Source organism: Plecotus auritus, assembly GCF_963455305.1.
Source record: "Plecotus auritus genome assembly, chromosome: 4".
NCBI lineage: Eukaryota > Metazoa > Chordata > Mammalia > Chiroptera > Vespertilionidae > Plecotus > Plecotus auritus.
Genome location: NC_137775.1, coordinates 20,533,053 through 20,552,230, shown reverse-complemented (window position 1 = coordinate 20,552,230; position 19,178 = coordinate 20,533,053). Strand labels below are relative to the sequence as shown.

Genomic DNA, 19,178 nt, shown 5'->3' with positions numbered 1-19,178 from the left:
GGTATGAAAAAACATCAATTAGAATGACATTCACTCATTCATTTTTTATCCATTCATGAGTGCCTGCTATTGGCCAGGCACTGTGTTTGATGCCGAAAATGGTCATTTAGTAAAACATAGGTCAGATGAAAATGCTGACCTTAGAAATTAGTCTTTTTTAAAATAGAAAATTGCCAAAACCGGTTTGGATCAGTGGATAGAGCGTCGGCCTGCGGACTGAAGGGTCCCAGGTTCGATTCCGGTCAAGGGCATGTACCTGGGTTGCGAGCACATCCCCAGTAGGGGGCGTGCAGGAGGCAGCTGATCGATGTCTCTCTCTCATCGGTGTTTCTAACTCTCTATCCCTCTCTCTTCCTCTCTGTAAAAAATCAATAAAATATATTTTAATAAAAAAAAAAGAAAATTATCTATGAGGAGATGGATAAAGAATTTAGCTTAGATTTTTTAAAATGGGTTCACTTTAAGAAGATTACTAAGCATAAAGAAGTTTCTGCAATAATTGTATCACTATTTTGAGTAAGAAATAAACAATATAATGGCATCAGTGGAACTCATTCCAGAGAAAACAAAACCGGAATAATTGCTGATAGATATGATGTTTTCATTATGACCACAAAATAAACCCTCTAAGGTTGTGGTGAATATCTCTAATATCCCTGAGATCCAAGAAAGCATTTGTGCCCAATATCAAAGCAAACAAACAAACAAACAAAACAAAAAAACAAACAAAAAACCCCAAAACCGATGTTTCTTTAACACCAATTATTTATGATTAATTTGCACCTAATGTTGAATTGAGTTGTTTTTTTTTTCTGAAATTTTGATGTATTGAGGATAATTTATGTGAAACCAAAGAGTAAATAATGGCCCTGCACATTTAAACTCATCACATGCTTCCTATGAAATGCTTTCTTAAAAACCTAAAATAGTAGTTCCACAGTTTATCATATAACGTATTTACAGAATGGTGCTCCATGCAAAGGGTAAAGATTTGCCACTACTGAAGGTACTCAGATAATGTGTTCAATATACTTGGAAACACCAGTCTATTTTGAACAATAACAGCAGGCAAGGGTGGCTTTGAAGGCAAAGGTTTCAATGGATAAAAACAGTGTAAATAGTTTAGAACCATATGTGATATGTTTTGCAATAGATGCACTTTGTAGTCAAACTTCACATATAACCAACTTGTGTGCGACTATCAGCAATGTGTTAATTTTCACAGCACCTTCTTGCTGATGACATTTGGAATAATAGTGATAAGTTTTGCTGCTCAACATCTTATGTTTGACTGTTTTTCTTCTGTGACTTGGTGGCACAGACCTCCTTGGCATCTGTGGTAACTTTAAGACCTTTATCAGTAGTAAGTGGTGGGTGGCGGAAGAGTTCTGCTATGATTACAGTACACTGAGAGTTTGTTTTGAGTAAAATGTAAAAGGAGCCTTTGAAAATAATGCAAAACAAAGATTCTATTTTATTAGGATTTTCCAGATCCCCTTTAGAGAAATTTAGGTACTTATTCAAACACTTGGACCTCCGTTCTCAGTGCATAAATAATTCTATTTGTTTCTTACCAGTTCTGTAGCTTCATGTGCAAGGCCTTTGGCTTCTTTAGCAACTTTGTCAGCTTCATCAATATAGTCCTTAATATTGCTGTAAGCTTTGAAGGCTGCGGTGGCATTGAAGGAGATGCTTTTAGCCTCATCAAGGATTCTGTAGGGATTACCCAATAAAAGAGCATTTGATAGTCAAATGAAGACCATCCTACTTACAAAACATATGGCTTCCAAATAACCATGGCCGATATAATCATGATAATTCCAATCATAGTGGGCTATCTATTACTGTATTATGGTATAGTTTTCAATTTAAACTCATCTTCCTAAATAATTCAGCTATGAAATAGTATGAACATATTATTAAATACCCATAGCACCCCCCCACAGCTGCTGTAACCATGTGTACCAGGCAAGTATGTGCAGTGAGATGATTTTTTCATCATTTGTGAAGCACGCTGCACATTTCAGAGCACTTGTACCACATTCCTGGAATGAATTTCACAAAATCTCTCTGGGGTAGGTGTATTTCCCAGGTGAAAATAAATGAATCTCAGAAAGTTAAATAACTTGTTTCAGGTCACATGTCCAACATGTTGGCTCCAAGTCCTTGCCAATTAAGGAGTTGGAGCCAGCCTCTACAGATTTCTAGCTTACTGTTCCATCTACTGCCCTTCATGCTAAATTGGCAAAAGTTTGTTATAAAATGAACTGTGTATGAACCGTGCCCTGGGTCTTCAAACATTTACATTTTCCTTTGTATCAATGAGTATTACATATTGGAACAGAATTTTACACACGTCTTATATTAAATACAGATTTGTTTGGGAAAATGATTCTTGGGGCTAAAGCACCTATATAATTGTAGGGAAGCATCCCAGTTTTACCTAGAAGGCTGTCCATAAGTCAAACACACCTCACCATTTGCCCCTCCCTTCTTTGACCCTTTTAAGAATCACAGAGGAATGCATAGTGTCTCCCTGGAGTCTGAAAAGAAAAAAGACTTAAGTCCTTATGTTGGGCCACATTTTCAAAAACCACCTTTTTAACAAAGTATAGTTTGGATTCCATTAAAAATATAAAACTGAAATTTGAAGCAGAATGTGTATTTATACATTATTATTTAAAATGCTAATAAGGCAACCGCTGTGCTCTCCAATAAAGAACAAAACCCACTTTTTCTAAGTGTGGCCTGGGGCTATGCTCACTCCCTACCAAGCCATATTTGAATGTACTTTTAACTTGGACTTTTGATGTGGCTCCAGTAGAGCTCTGCCCAGACCACCCTAATTAGGCTCTTCCACAGAAAGGCCATGTAGCTCGTACGTTCATAATTATAGAAATCAAAATTTGAAAGCGATTGTCTACCATTTTTGTTAGTCAAAACTTCTGGGCAAGTGTCAAGTTACATAGACATTTGCAACAACAGATGACATACCCATCAAGGACAGCAGATGAGGCATTCAACTGAGCTGCATGGTTCTCAGCCTGGTACACCTTCTCGGCAAGCTTCCTGTCTTTCATTTCTCGGGAGAGGTCATCTATTTTATCTTTCAGCTCTTCAGACATGGGTGGTAATTTAGTTTGAATGTCTTTAACATACTGTTATGTAGAGAAAAGGGTGTTTTAAGTAAGTGAATCCAAGCCTTCACTCATTTACTAATTACTCTCTGAGATATAATTACGCATACTTAGTTTTTTATGAAACTTCCAATTTACTAACATAGCAAAAAGAAAATGGAGAATAAAAGCTGTTATTTAATGAAAGAGATTAGAAAATATAGGAAGCCAATTTACACAAAGAAGAACCAAAGTATCTTTTTAAAAAATGTTACTTCACAGGTATAAATGCACAAATGATCCTCATTAGGATCTTTTAGACCATTTATGTTTATATCACCATATATCACAGTGTCCACTGCATTAGATGGTATGTTAAAAGTCTGTTTGTAGATTTAAATTTCTCTTTTAATTAACTTTATATGAATATTGAAGCAGATTGTGTCGTCCTAGCAACAAGCAATGTCCTTCTTCAGTGTGAAAGAAAATTCAGGCTGGTGGGAGTGGATGATTACCCTCACACAGACATTACTATCTATTGGGAGAAAATTTTGAAGTTCTAATTGTTGCCAATAGGTGGGGGCACAGTCACAATAGAAAAATGCAAAAACAATTTTACACACATAAGAAGAAAATGTTAGCATTTGCTTATACTGAGACTTCTGATTGATTCCCATCTGTGAAAGCCTATGCCATTACCATCTTTCTTTTTATTTTGGGTTTAATCAAATACTCACATCTATGACTGAGTTGATTTCATCTGCAAGACGACTGGCTTCATCAAGTATGTCATTGCCTTCTTTTAAAGTGTTCTCAGTTTGTCGTTTTCCACTTTCAATAGCCTCTTTCTTTTCCTGTAAGACAGCATGAACATACCATCAAAATGCTTTTAGGTAAAACCCTGTCCAGCCCCATGTTCCCGACTTCCCTGAGCTGTCTGAACAAAGGCGTTGCAAATAAGGTATGCCATATTGACAATGTGGCTGGTTGAGAGTAATACGAACTACTTAGCCAATCCTCCAAGAGTTGTTTTATTTAAATGCCTGTAAGGTACTTTCTTCATCCCATTGTGAGAAAGTCATCAGAGAGAAGAAAAGTTATGTGATGGCAGCTGAGGAATTAAAAACTATTTTGTAAGCAAGATGAACATCCATTTTTTAAAATATATTTTTTATTGATTTCAGAAAAGAAGGGAGAGGGAGAGAGAGAGAGAAATATCAATGATGAAAGGGAATCATCAATTGGCTGCCTCCTGCACACCCCTCACTGGGGATTGAGCTTGCAACCTGGCATGTGCCCTGACTGGGAATTGAACAGTGAACTCCTGGTTCACAGGTTGATGCTCAACCACTGAACCATGCTGGCCGGGCTGAACATCATTTTTTAACTAAAATGTAAGTGCTAAATATGTATTACTGAACATGTGGTAGCACAATGAATTACATTGAAACTAGATGTTGAATTCCAGAATCTATGTGCCAATGAGTATTTTGTGAGCATATACATAAGCAGATTTATTTTATGGGAGGTCTGTAAAAAATGGAAAGAAATTGAATTTTTAAGGGAATTTAGGAGAAGTACTTTTTTAAAAAAAGAGAAACTATCACATGGAAGAATAAACTTAATGGAAACTCTCATAAGAAGAGAGCAGACTCTAAATTTTCTGTGAAACTAATAGCTTGTCTCAACACTACATGAAACTCATTCGGAACTTAGATGAGTAAAATCATTGAGAGAGAAATAGTGCTATTTCTTTATTTGGAGCATAACTTCGCCTGTTTTTTTTTTTTCTTTTACTTCTGACTCCTTTGTATTCTTCCAATCACCTTTTGACCTGAGGATTTAACTGCATCAATTATAATTTTAAGCCTCTGCCATTTATGTTCTTTTACATTAACTATAATGTTACTTTACATATTCATTTTGACCTTAATAATATGTCAGGTAGTTTGTAAGCCTTTCTTACTTAATTCTACACTAACTCTATAGGTACTGTGTTTATCACCTTTTAAAAAAATAGGAATAAATAAGAAAAAACAAAAACTTATATAGAGATAAAAATATGGTGGTTACCAGAGGGAAAGGGAAGTGGGGGAGTAGTAAAGGGTAAAGGGGGTCAAATATATGGTGATGGATGAATATTTAACTTTGGGTGGTAAACACAATGCAATATACAGATGATGTGTCATAGAATTTTACACTTGAAACCTATAGAATTTTATTAACCAATGTCACCCCAATAAATTTAATAATAAAAAGTAAAGAAAAAAAGAATAGAAAATTGGACAAGTTATGTGACTTTCCCAAGACCACACAGTTAGTACAATGTAGTTAAGATCCGAACCCTGGTCTATATAATGATACAGCCTGGGTCTTGAGCTGTGAAAGCACTGACTCTCTAATTGTAGAAATGGCATTTCTTATTTGCACCAGGAAAGCACTAATTTCACACCCTTCTTTCCCTGCTTCTTCTCTAACCACTCAGAGTGTCACCAGGTACATAAACCTTGTTCCTGCCTCCGAGCCTTTACACTTGCAGTTCCCTTAACCTTGTGCCCTTCCCCAGTTCTTTGTCTTGCTCCTTCATTCATTTTCTGCTGATGGTCACTTCCCTGATCACCTACCTAAAATAGCACTCATCTTTATTTCAATTATTTTCTATATACTAGCAGACAGTTATTCAGGCTACAGCCTGCTTTGGCTGGGATCCAAGCCCTGCCTACTGTCACAAGGTATGAAACCTGGCCAAGTAATTTAGCCTCATGTGAAATGTGTTGTCCCCGGCTACTCAAAATGTGGCCCAATGAAGCATTAGCATCATGCAGAAGCATGTTAGAAATGTACAATCTCAATGCCTTTTGGGAACTACCAACTCAGAATTTGCATTTAATAAGAACACCAGTTGATATACACTGTAAAATTTGAGAACTAGCTTATAACACTGCCTGGAATATAGTAGACATGATGTAATTGTTGACTATTATTATATTATCTTATTTTGTTCTTCTTCTTAGCACTCATTTATCTGAGTTATATTCTATTGGATGGCTACAAACCAACTAAAGGTAGATAATATAATTTTATTTTTTAATAGATTAAACCATCTTAATTGTGCATATTACTTAATGAAAATCAGCAACACCAATTCATCACAATATTCATATATAGGGACTAGTGGAAACCACAGCCTGCTGAACTGTAGGTAGCTGATGGAGGATAACGTATTGAATGCATCATGTAATGTCACTAAACATATCACTTATTACTACATTAGCCCATGCTCCAGAGTTTAAGGCCATTTTATATACTACTACTCACTGATTGATTTAGTGACTATCTTCCTCACTAGAATAGAAATTCCATAAAAACAGTCTTATATATAACTGTATTTCCAATACCTAGAAGAGTTTCCTCAATAAATATGCTTGAATGAATAAATGAAATTAGGGTCCATTCCTGAAACTTGAACAGTGACACTTGGCTCATCAGTTACTTCCATCACTGGCTAAAACAGAGGGAGTTTCGCTATGTCATTCCCTCTTCAGGGACAATAAATATAGGGGTTGTCCTGATGCTCCTGATAACAAGTCATATTTATCTTTCAAGGGTCTGACATTCTTTTACGTAACTATAGCCCTTAGCTTTTGCATGCACTGATTTAAAGTTATACAGACACATGTACAGACATTCAATAATTTTTTTCAACATGGCTTGTTTATATTAATGAATCAAGGTAGTTTACAATGCTGCACCAATGGGAGGGAGAATATTTCCACATGTACATTAGGAAGAGCTGCACACATTTTGGTTTCAATTAAGTAGTGAGTTAGAATCTTCGTAAAAGCTCCATTTGAGTCACTTTAGGGAACCAACTGTTATGCAAGATCAGAATGTGTTCTTTACCATACTAAAGCAGAAGTAATGAGCTGGAGATTTCAGAGGTGGCTAACTTTCAGATTAGACACTGATAGAATCTAGTTTTAAGCCAAGGAAAAAAGTGCATATTTGGAGGATCTAAATATTAATAAAAGTATACATATGACTTTTTAATAATTTTTTTTGTTTATTTGTTTCATTGTTAATTCTCACTTGAAGATATTTTTTTCATTGGTTTTTTAGAGCTAATGGAAGGGAGGGAAGGTGTGAGAGAGAAAGAAAGAGAGAGGGAGAGTAACATTGATGTGAGAGACACATCAATTGGTTGCCTCCTACATGCCCTGACTGGGGCCAGGGAATGAACCTGCAACCCAGGTATGTGCCTTCGTGGGAATTGAACCTACAATACTTGGGTGTTCAGGCCAACACTCTACCACTGAGCAACACCGACCATGACAACATATGACTTTTTTGTGTGTTTGTTTCATGGCACTTTATTTATTCATTGAAAAACAAAAATGGCAGACACTGTTGTAGACCAAGGGTATAGAGTAGATGAGAAGATGCGCTCCTCATGGCTTACCTGCAAAGGGGAGAAAATGAATGAGAGAATAAATGTATATTTATAAGCAATGATGAGTGACATAAAAGTAAACAAAGAGAGGGAATGAATAGAGAATGATGTAGGATATAAAATTCCCAAAATAGAAAGATTCGAGTGGTTAAGGAACAAAAAGGAGGCCCATGTATACAGAATTATCCTCCAAAAGTATGCCATAGGGATAATTGAGTGATTCTGTTTGAATACTAAAGTTGATTATAGTTCTACTTTTAACTTCTAATTATATCTTAATTCATTCCAGAGCTCAGTAAATTAAACACCTTTTGTATGTGTTGTGTGTGTGTGCGAGAGAGGGATGATGCATGTTTGGGTTGGTTTAAAAGCCAGCAAAAGCTGTCTTTCAGTCAATCCTTTATCTAGCAACTCACTATTTATTTTCTTTGCAATCCTTCCTTTTATAAGGTTATAAGGACATGCTCCTTTGTTTAATTGAATTGCTCACCTTTTCTTTGCCCATTGATTGCACAAGGTCCCTCTGCTTTCTCTCCATTGCTTGAAATGCCCTTCTAACCCGGTTGGCTTCTAGAAGGCTGCATTCAAAGCCTTCTATGATCTGCCTCCAAATACTGTTTCCAGAACCATCGTCTCCTACAGACTTTTATGTAGCCTATGACTGAGTTTTACTGCTCTCTCTGACATTTCCTAAGATCAACTTACACTTTCAGAGCCCTGTGTTTGGACCCAAGCTGCTCTACATCAACTTCTCTCAATTTCTGCTATGATGACATCATTTCTGTGATTCTTCCAGCCCCTATTAATCATATGAGTACATGTAGTGTAAGGTTAAAATGCCTGAATTTTTAGGAGACTGTACATTTTATGAGGCCAGGAGTCATTCCTGTGCAACCTCAGTCACCCTGGGTACCAACAGCAGCATCACATGGTAGATGTCTGACAGACTTTAAATATTATGCTGGCCCATTTCCCCAGCCTTATATCACACTATTTTTCAATACAAAACCGATTCTCTAGTTTTCATGAACCACTCACAAATCCCAGAACTGTAATTTTAGTCCATGACTCCACTATTTCAGTGTACCACTAACTTTTAGGACAAAAACAAAACTCCTTGGCTTAGTCTTAGACTGAAATTCTCTTTCAACTCAAGGTCTGGCTCATCTTTGCTGGCTTTCTATCCCCTCATTGGTTCACATACAGTTTTCATTCCAACCCTATCAAACCACTGACTTTTCCCAAAATGTTTTATCTTTTTTTTTCCTGTGCCTTGGTATTGTTTTCCCCTGTTTCTGGAATGTTCTTTGCCTTCTTTTTTGACTAGCTAGTATCTACCCTTTAGGACTTAACACACATGTCAGGTCCTCTGTGAAGCCCGTCCTAGCCCAGGGGATGGAGATGTCTTTCCTTTGCTTGCCTCTATAATTCTCTAGTGTATAGAATGGTTGACTTGTGTGCGCCTCCAAATAAATACAAGTCACCTAAAGTCATCAAAAACGGTTTTTATTCTAAATATCAATGGTTCTTAAACTGAAGACGGCATCTGAATAACTGGAGGAATTTTAAGACACCACTTGCTGGGCCCTACTCACAGTTTCTCAGTTGATAGTTTTGAGTGGGGCCTGAGATTCTGCACTTGGAACAAGGTTCTAACTGATGCTAATGCTGCCATTCCAAGGATCATACAATGAGAACCAGTGCTTGGCATTAACAATTTCTGTGTCCAGCACATTTCCTGAATTTAGCAAGAGCTTGATATATGTTTTTAATAATAAAAATTACACGCTTACTTTTTAAAAAAAAAACAAAAAAACACATTTGAGCTGGGTCTTACTAGTATTTTACCTTGTTAGCAGGCATAGACACAATGAAGTTATTTATTTTAAAAAATCAGCTCATTATTCCATCAAATGGATACAATGTATAGGTTGTTCTCACACCTGTATGCACATCTAATTAACCCAGGGAAAGTTTTAGAATATGGACCCTGGGCCACATCCTAGACCAGCCAACTCAGTCTGAGTGAGAATCCACGGAACTGGTCTGTTTCACAAACTCTCCAGGTCATTCCTTTCTAGCCAGTCCAGCACCAACCTTGGGAATCACCTCTAAACAGCCTTGGCAAACAGCCTTAAACAAGTTGTGCCTTCCCATGTTAATTGCATCAGTTTTTCTAATTACTCCAGTAAGTCTTGAACAAGCCTTTCCCTAAGCATGGCATATGAAATTAAAATATGAAGAGGACCACTTAGAACTACAGAACTGACTATATAAGCTCCAGGCATCTCGGGGTGCAGGGGGCAAGGAGGGAAACAAAAATTATGGCTCCTAGTTTTAAACATGACTAAAAGGAAGGAATAGCTAAAAGCACCATTTACTGTGCCACTATAATTCTTCCTGAAATACTTTCTAGATACTTATTATACTTTCCACACAGGTAATTTTAATTTCTTAAACTGTTGCCATAAAACGAAGGGGTGCACCTTCAGGTTAGTCACACCACTGGTGTGTGACGGAGCGGGATGAATCATGCCGGGGCCTCCGACATGAGGATGGTCTAGCATCCTGCCTCACAAGACGGTGCTTTTTCTTTACTACTGCCAGCACATCAGTAGACTCCAAATTGGTTCAGATTAGATACATCAGTTAAGGAAAAGTGAGCCTCTTCAACCTTCTATCAAAATGACAAGGTTAAGTCCCAGGAGAGAGACCGGGGAAAAAAAAAACCTTTAAAAATTTAATTTGTCCTCTGCTTAATCCAAAGTAGAATGGACAGAAATGAGTAGATAAAAAAACAAAATCCAGATTAGTTTTGTTCAATTAGCATTCCACATATATGCCAGGGTGTGTTTAGTTATAGTTGAAGGTGAGATTCTATGTTAGATTGTGGTCTGTCTTTTCATATCTGCAAGGGATCAAGTGTTTTGAAAACAGCAAAGGTTAAGTTTGTTTCTGGGGAGAAAATAGCTGTTGTTGATTTTTAAATACCAAATACAGGTTTGTGGCATTCTATGTACTAAATTTACTCTTAGGAAAAGTGGTCAATTTGCCATGGTAAGTAGTAAGAGAGAGGATGAGATAGAGATGAGAGAGAAAGAGAGAGATTCATAGAACACATTGCAAAAAGAAAGGGACTCAAAATCTTCCAAAGCCTCTGGTCTCTCAGTGAGCTGTTCCACATGTGTCCAAATTCCATGAGAAAATACTTGCACTTCTGTGATTTATGGCAATCAGATATCTAAACAATGGTGTATGGCTTAGGTTGGGTAGATTATAAAATCGTGCTATTAGTACTGGAAGGTACCCGAGACTTGCTGTAGTGCTGGGGGACTGATGCTTAGAGACTGTAATTGACTTGCCCATGCCTGTATTTCTAGTTGGTGGCACAGTTGTCATTAAGACCAGTGAAGAGCCCCTTCCACTGTATTGCACTATTTTTAAAAACCTTCAGTCATTTAAATTATCTACATTTTATGGACAGTGATTGATGATTTAAAAAGGAGAAAGATCATCATTCTCTGTTCTGCTCATTTAAGAGTTATCATTCCTAATCTCTATAAATGCACATCAATTCGGCCAGCCATGGTCATCTCCACCCCACCCCACGGCCCAACAGACAGATGAAAGAACCCTCAGACTCACCTCCAGAGCAGTCATGTTTTGCTGGTTTGCTGCAGATAAGCGATTAGCTTCTCTGGTTTTATTCGTGGCTTCTCTCAACAGGTCCCAAGCATCATCAAGCTTGTTTTTGTGGTCTGTCAATTTCTCCCTGAGATCCTTCTCCATTTCTTCGTTCTTCCCCTGGGGCTCTCCGAACACCTTCTGCACCTTCTTCAGCAGGCTTTCTGCAGCTCTGCAAGCACCCCCCGCCCCCAACAATAGACAATGAGCCCTGCCACCTCCTCAGGGTTTATGGATATTAGATTCTATTACAATGAGTTGCTAACATTAAAAGAACGGAAACACCTATACTAATAAAAGGGTAATATGCTAATTAGACTGGACATCTTCTGGATATCCTTCTGGATGTCCTTCTGGACAAAGCCACAGTGACGGGGGCCAAGGCAGAGGTGGTTAGGGGCGATCAGGCTGGCAGGGGAGAGCAGTTAGGGGTGATCAGGCTAGCAGGGGAGAGCAGTTAGGGGCGATCAGGCCAGCAGGGGAGCAGTTAGGGGCAATCAGGCTGGCAGGGGAGAGCAGTTAGGGGTGATCAGGCCAGCAGGGGAAAGCAGTTAGGGGCAATCAGATTGGCAGGGGAGAGCAGTTAGAGGCAATCAGGCTGGCAGGGGATCAGTTAGGGACGATCAGGCCGGCAGGAAAGCAATTAGGGGCGATCAGGCAGGCAGGCAGAGGTGATTAGGGGCAATCAGGCAGGCAGGCAGAGTTGGTTAGGGGTGATCAGGCAGGCATGCAGAGTGGTTAGGGGTGATCAGGCAGGCAGGTGAGTGGTTAGGAGCCAGTGGTCCCAGATTGTGAGAGGGTGCAGGCTGGGCTGAGGGACCCCCCCAATGCATGAATTTCATGCACCAGGCCTCTAGTAAAACAATATTTAAAGAAGACTGACTATATGCTCAATCAAACTGATACCTGACAAGTGACATGACCATTTACATTTAAAATTAAACTCCAAAATCCCCACACATTTGTAATTTGTTAGTAACATAAAATTTCAATTGGAAAGGATCTCCTTCTCATAATTTGATAAAATAAGTTTTGTGATTTATTTCACATACAAAAAATAAACACTACCTGATTCGACATAATGAGGCATTTCCTCTGTTATTTTGAATATAAGGTATGAATATACTAGTACTGTTATGTTTGGTTAGAAACTGTGAACAGAACTCTCTGTATAAAGTATGAAGTCATGATTTTTATCTACTTTTCTTTTTCTTCTAAGTAACCTGGGAGTCTACTGGGTTTAACACTAATTTTCCTAAAGTGGCAACTATCAGCCCTTAAGAAAGGCTAACTCCTTGAAAAACAGTATTTCTAAGACTAATAGGCATCACAGCCCCCTGAAGTGTTTGTCAAAACATTGCTGGGTTCTCTTCCCAAAGTTTCTGATTCAGTAGTTTTGGGGTGAGATTTGATCATTTGATTTTTAACAAGTTCTCAGATGTTGTTAGTTTAGTATTCATTATTTATTACTAATCCCATCACTTTGACGTTATCTATGAATGTAAAAATGTATTTTTTTTATGGAGTGTGTGGTCATACGAGTTAATTAGCATCAATAAAATCACTAATACTATTATTTCCAACCTCAAGTTCTCAACCCTGATTTCAAAGTATTAAGCATTTATTACTTAATGACTCTTATTTAGCATTCCATGAGATGACAAAACCAATAGGATGGCCTGTAAAATTCATACCTTTATTTGTTCAAAGGTTATTTCATCAAAATAAAAAACTATTGATAGTTTAAAAGTTCCAAATAAATGCAATTAATAAAGCAAGCCCATATGCCTAACTATAGAAGGGATGGCACCAGAAATGATCAATTACTTGATTATTTATATATAGGCTAAAACATATTTTCAACCCATTTTAGAGCAAGATAAATTATAATTACGTAAATAAAAACTAAAAACACGCAAAGTATCTTATATATGTGATGAAAAATTTATAAAACGGTAAACAATTTGGAAAGCTCAGTTTATGAAATGAAGAGATAATAGACAATCTACTCACACCAACTCATCTTCAGCAACTTCTTTCTGTGCATCTAGATTTTTCCTCCTCAATTCTCTCATCATCTGATCAATCTCTTTCTGAAGCGCTGGCAAATTTCTCTCAAAGGCCTTGTCTTGAATTCCTAGAGTTTCATTTACTTCTTTAGCTTTTTCATTTACAGCTACAGGGGGTAAAACAAATTTTGCAAATTAGTAAACAAAACTGCCACTTGCAAAAATGCCACTCAACATCTGCTCTTCCCCACCATCTCCCTCTCTGAATGAAATGGGAAACCGAGGCAGTTAATACAGCAACCCTTAACAAACAGGGGAATGTGATGCTTTTCTCCATAACATGCTTCTTTTGGGGGGCAGGTAATTAAAGCAGTGTTTTGTTTTTGTTTTTGTTTTTACCTCAAAAGGAAGAAATACAGGGGTGGAAAAAAAGAAGTGGCTCAAATCCTTTTCAGGATAAAGGGTAAAAAAATGAGACATGTAGCATAACACTTGGAAGCTGAAAACAAAAGGTCTACATAGCTGGTAAGACACAACCATATTCAGTTTATTTTAAAATACTGAGTACAGAAATACTACCAGTGATGAGATATCTAAACACAAAACTGCCTTTGTTCTCTAACATAGTTGTGTTCATGCTTTTAAAGGGTGAGGAAAGGAGCCCTGGTCTAGGGACAAGCATTATAGATTAGGGCTCCAAGATACCTTCCAGCAAGAACACCCATCTTAAGAGTCTGTGTTTATTATGCATTAAATGGGGTCTCAAATTGTGCTCTTCGGAAATTTAGGATTCTCCATGTGCTTCAGATATTACAAATGATATCTGTTCTGCCAAGACTTTCTTTTATAGGTTGGTATTCTGGGGAAATTTTCATTTGAAAAACGAATTCTATGTCAAATAAAAATTTGAAACACGTGAATTGAAACTTTCTTGCAGTTCTACCATTAGTTTTAGACCAACTTTCCCTGAAGTGTGTTCTATGGAACATTAATTTAACAAGTTGAAAGATTTTTTTTAAACTCCTTTGTCCGTCAGTCTCTTACTTCTGTAATATTACCTATGAAAATCCCTAGAATGAGGGCTCTGGGTTGGTCAAGAGGCATTTTCTACCGTTCAAGACTGGATCCTAAGACTTCTTTAAGACATAAAGAGTCCTGAAATTCATTTCTGTTCCTAGAGAAACTCTTCTGATTGGCATTGGTAAGAGCTGTTCCAAGGATAATATAGGCAGAGCTCTTGAAACAGGTGCACCTCAGCAGACCAAGTAGAGCAGCTATGGTGAGTGTCACATGGAGGGTAGGTAGGTACAATGGCTCTGAAATGTGGTCCCCAAATGAGCAGCATCAGCATCACCTAGGAACTTATTAGAAATGCAGGCCCCACCACAGGCCTACTGAGTTAACAATTCCAGGGTTGAAGACCAGCAGTCGATGTTTCCCCAAGTCCTCTAGGAGCTTTGGATGCATGCTAGAGAGTTTGACAATCATTGGGCTAGTAGAAGGAATTGAGTTTCTACCTCTGATTCGATCCTTTCCAAAATGCATCTTTCTAATTCTTTTTTCATGATACATGTCTTTGGCTAGAAAGTTGCTGCGGTCAGCCCCTCATTCCTTACTAGCCACAGTTTAATTGGCAGAACAATTTGAATCAGGTATTTTAAAAAACAAATATGGCCATTTCTAACCCTCTGGTAGACATTATTGTTTAGGTGCTATATTTCTGGAAGGTAGTGAGGGTGGCTCTATATTGGTCAACTGGTTCACACTCATACCTTGACATAAGCCAAAGAACCATCTCAAGAGTCCACCCCTATCGTTAGTAACATATTACCGAGGCTGTGTCATGTTTAACCATGGACTGACTGATTTGAAAGCTCTTTGGTCCAGCAGACTATGTGGGAACAGTGCTAGAATGCTGGTAATTAAATCTAAGAAGGTTTCTACTTCTTAGACTTCAAGAAAAATAATAGTAGAGTTGGCTGTTCCTATAATGGACCAAAAAGGCATACCAGGATATTTAGTGCAGAGGATCTTAAATCTAGCACCACGCATCTGAGTAGCCAAGGCATAGCAGAGGACAGAAATGAGGTACTTAAGAGTTACACAGTATATGCATTATACAAATAAAATAATTCCTCAGGAGAAGCAAAGCTACTTTTCACAATGAACCTGAAAATAAAGTATTCTCTGATGGGTAAATTTATCACAAATGGCAAATACTACTGTGATCTGAGAAACAGAAAATAGAGGTGTTTAACATTTATTAAGTCCCATTATACATCAGGACATAACACTAATGGGTTTATATATGTTCAGTCATTAATTCTAATAGTGTGTGGAATAAAATATAGTTAATTCATGATCTAATCAGAAGTCATAGCTAAGCACACTTTAAAAATTATACTGAGATAGGAATCCCTTAGATTAATAGAGATTGATTATCTGTGAAGAGGCCATGACTTATGGCAGAAGAAAGGATGAGTAAGGTATTCCATCTAAAAATGAAACGGAAAAAGATAAGGCCAGGCTGAAGCACTCACTTCTCCCACAGCCATTCGCTGCCACTAAAAAACCCTAAAAGTACTGACGATTATTCCAATTATTATCATCTGAAGAGAAAAAAAGGGTGTGGATATGTTGTATTACCCACTTACAGCTTTTGATAAGTTTCCTTTTCTTTTTAAATAATCCCCCAAACTACCAAGTACATATATACATCTCAGTCAGGGTTTAGTTTAACTCTAGGATATTCAAATTTAAGTTTTCATGAAATGTTAACAGTTGGATTAATTCTGCCAAAGTTCTTTTATGAAGGGCTATGGTTATGATTTTTGTAACCATTTATATTAGTACCTACTGGAAGAAGAGAGCAGTGTTCACATATTCCTCAGGTACAGGCTCACGGCTATCCCACACGGCACTTCATCTGATTTAGAAAAAGGGGCCCCATTGAGACAGCCACAACCAGAGTGCCTGACTGAGACACCTTTGATGACATTGAGCCCTTTTCTCTGATGGACAGCTTGTGGATGGTGAGCAAAGCCTAAGGTAAATATCATTTTCACTCCGCCCCTTGCTGGTGGCCTTTATGTGGTGCACAAACTGGGAGGTTGGAGGAACAAGGTAGAGAAGTAATCAGTACTGATACAAGTATTAACGTTCATTCTTAGGCACCAATGTTTGATTGAAATGATAAAAGTCGGTTCCCAGGATAGGCTTCTGGGTGTTGAGTGTTTGAGATTGAGACAGAAGGAAAAGGAAAGTCCCTGGAGTATCGACGAGTGCCTTCAGAGACCCAGGCACAGTGAAATAGCTCTACCTACAATGGGATATATATATATATATATATATATATATATATATATATATATATATATATATATTTCATTCGGGGGAGGTAGATACTTCAAGTAGCATTAACCAGGAAAAGCACAACAACTTCATCAGGCAGAGGATTAACCACAGGAGTTAACCGAGATTTTTTAGTTGAGCAATTTCATTTTCAGGTCCTGACATGTTTTGCCTCAGATTATGCCTCAGATTAAAATGCTGTTGCTTCTAGCAGTGGGGAATCTTTGGGAGTTTCTGTCTCTTGTGGGCCAGTGATCCCTAAGTATGACCTGTCAGGATCTGCCTTGAAGGTTTATCTCATGGGCTGCCTTCTTTGGCTGCCTTACAAAGCAAACTACCTAAAATGCAGAGCACTTTAGAGCAATAAAAATGTTTCCATTTTAAAAAGCAAAACCACAAAAATTATCCAAGCCCTTTTCTACTTTCTAAACATAAGTGCATGTTTATTATATATTAATAGATATTTCAGAACTAGTGGGCTTTTTTATTAGCTATTTTCTTTAAGAGTTTCTCAATCTGGGCTTTTGCCCAAAGGTGGCTTCCACTTTGATTCTCCATCAGATTGGCAGATGCCAAGAACTAACTCCTAGAGAGAGAACTGTGGGCTAAATGCACTGTAGCTCCGGGGAAGGCAGCACCTCCAAATCCCCAGCAACAGATGTTCATTAAAACCATACCAAGTGTTTTTAAAGGCATTCTGAGAAATTAAAGTGCTGCTTTAATGTTCTGAGCAGATTGACAAAATTAGCTTAAAAAATTAAACATCTTTTAACTAGATTTGAATACAAACAACCGCAAAGCATAATTTGCCCATTAGTTATTTAATTATCATAGACATAGCCACTCCTTAAAATGTGAAGCATTATTAAAGGAGTACCTTCTATTTACTTCTATCTGCACTCATAAAGACAAATTTACATGCTGTTGTCACTACTTTAACATTCAGCAGATAATGCCCTTGAATAACGTGATAAAATCCAACTCTCAAACTTAGAAGTGACATCTCTTGCTAGAGAAAGTCCAGTCCTGTATAATCCCTCCTTCTATTTTTCTGTTGGGAGAAATCATGATTAAATTGTGGCCTTTGTCATACCTTCTGCATCCCGGACAAGTCCCTTAATGAAATCTCCTAAGGAGTTCGCTCTTGTGTTGGTCCTCTCAGCATCCTGTCCAGTTTGCTCACCATCTGCTGTCACTTTGGTAGCCTAATGATCCAAATTCGGGAAAAGCATAATTAATAGAGATGATGAAGCTACTGTTAGATAAACTCCCTCTGGCTACATTTTCTTTTAGATATTACTTTGAGCCAAAGGCAATCAATGAATTATTGATCAGATGTACTGGAAGTGACGCCCTGTGCTCAAATATACAATTAAACTTTATTACTTCTTCCATTAAATGGGAATCAGAGAGCTGTATTTGGTCTTTTTAAAACCCTCATTACAGGCAATGGCACAGAAGAAGCGATAAAGCACAATTATTTTTGAAATATTTTTAAGATATTGTTGCCAAAAGTCTTTAATGAATTCTTCAGTCTCTATATGTTTCAGCTTTGCCCATATTTTATTTACTGAAAAAGTGTGGAGTGTAGCAATACGGAGGCCCACGCAGTCTGTCTCAATCAGCTTGATCCTATAGATTTGGTTTAAATCAATACGTTAATTAAAGAAACAAAGTGGGGGAAATGCTTAGCTACTAAGTAGTAAATGCTTGTTTTATAACACTCTAAAGATGCCAGTAAAACATTAAAGCAGAGTAAATGCTAACTTTTCCCATATGTCATCACCAAAAAAGATGGGTGTTAGTCACAGAACCATACATTACCGTCAACAAAATAAAACAGAACCCCAAAACAGCCTTACCTCCCAAAGAGAATCCGCATACACTTTCACCTTATTCACACTTGAAGATACCATTTAGACACAATGGAATCAATTTCATGTGTTCATAGTTAAGATATACCATGTTTAGTCAAATAAAAATGGCCTGTGTTACATTCAAAGTTTCTTAAAAGATACTACAAGATTTAGAGCAACTTAAAATAAGTTTATAGTTCATTTTTATGTGTATGCACATGCTAATAAATATGACTTCTTTTTAAATAAAGAGATTGGAATAATCTAACTATAGTTAATGAAGCAAAGAATCACAAACTGCCTCAAAATAATTTGAATAAGGTCCAAGTTGGCAGAGTTATATTAATGCTCTAAAATCTTGTACCAGAATGCTTGCATTCTAGATGCTCAAAAAAAATCTACATTTTAAAAAACATTAAAGTGGATTTTAAATAGAACTAAATGTCTGGCCAGCACAGAAATGGTTAGAGATGCTAGAGAAATTGTTTGCATTTTGTGATTTCCTAGGGGCAGTAAGAGGTTTAATTTATGAAATTTCTCAAAGTTTTGCAAAAATGGCCCTAGCTGGTTTGGCTCAGTGGATAGAACATTGGCTGGAGGACTGAGAGATCCTGGGTTCAATTCCTGTCAAGGGCACGTACCTCGGTTGCAGGCTGGATTACCAGCCCTGGTTGGGGCATGTGCAGGAGGTAACCAATCGATGTGTCTCTCT

At 37.5% G+C, this 19,178-nt stretch overlaps 1 protein-coding gene across 2 annotated transcripts in view; it reads right to left on the bottom strand.

The window, feature by feature from the left end:
• LAMA2 (laminin subunit alpha 2) overlaps positions 1-19,178 on the bottom strand; it is a 519,987-nt gene that overhangs the window by 102,776 nt on the left and 398,033 nt on the right. For both annotated transcript variants that reach the window (XM_080664727.1, XM_080664728.1), the window contains 6 exons: positions 17,704-17,815; positions 13,264-13,426; positions 11,212-11,422; positions 3,854-3,970; positions 2,995-3,158; positions 1,575-1,713 (listed from right to left, as the gene is read on the bottom strand). In XM_080664727.1, the coding sequence (XP_080520853.1) occupies positions 1,575-1,713; positions 2,995-3,158; positions 3,854-3,970; positions 11,212-11,422; positions 13,264-13,426; positions 17,704-17,815 (906 nt within the window). The remainder of the gene's footprint in view (positions 1-1,574; positions 1,714-2,994; positions 3,159-3,853; positions 3,971-11,211; positions 11,423-13,263; positions 13,427-17,703; positions 17,816-19,178) is intronic.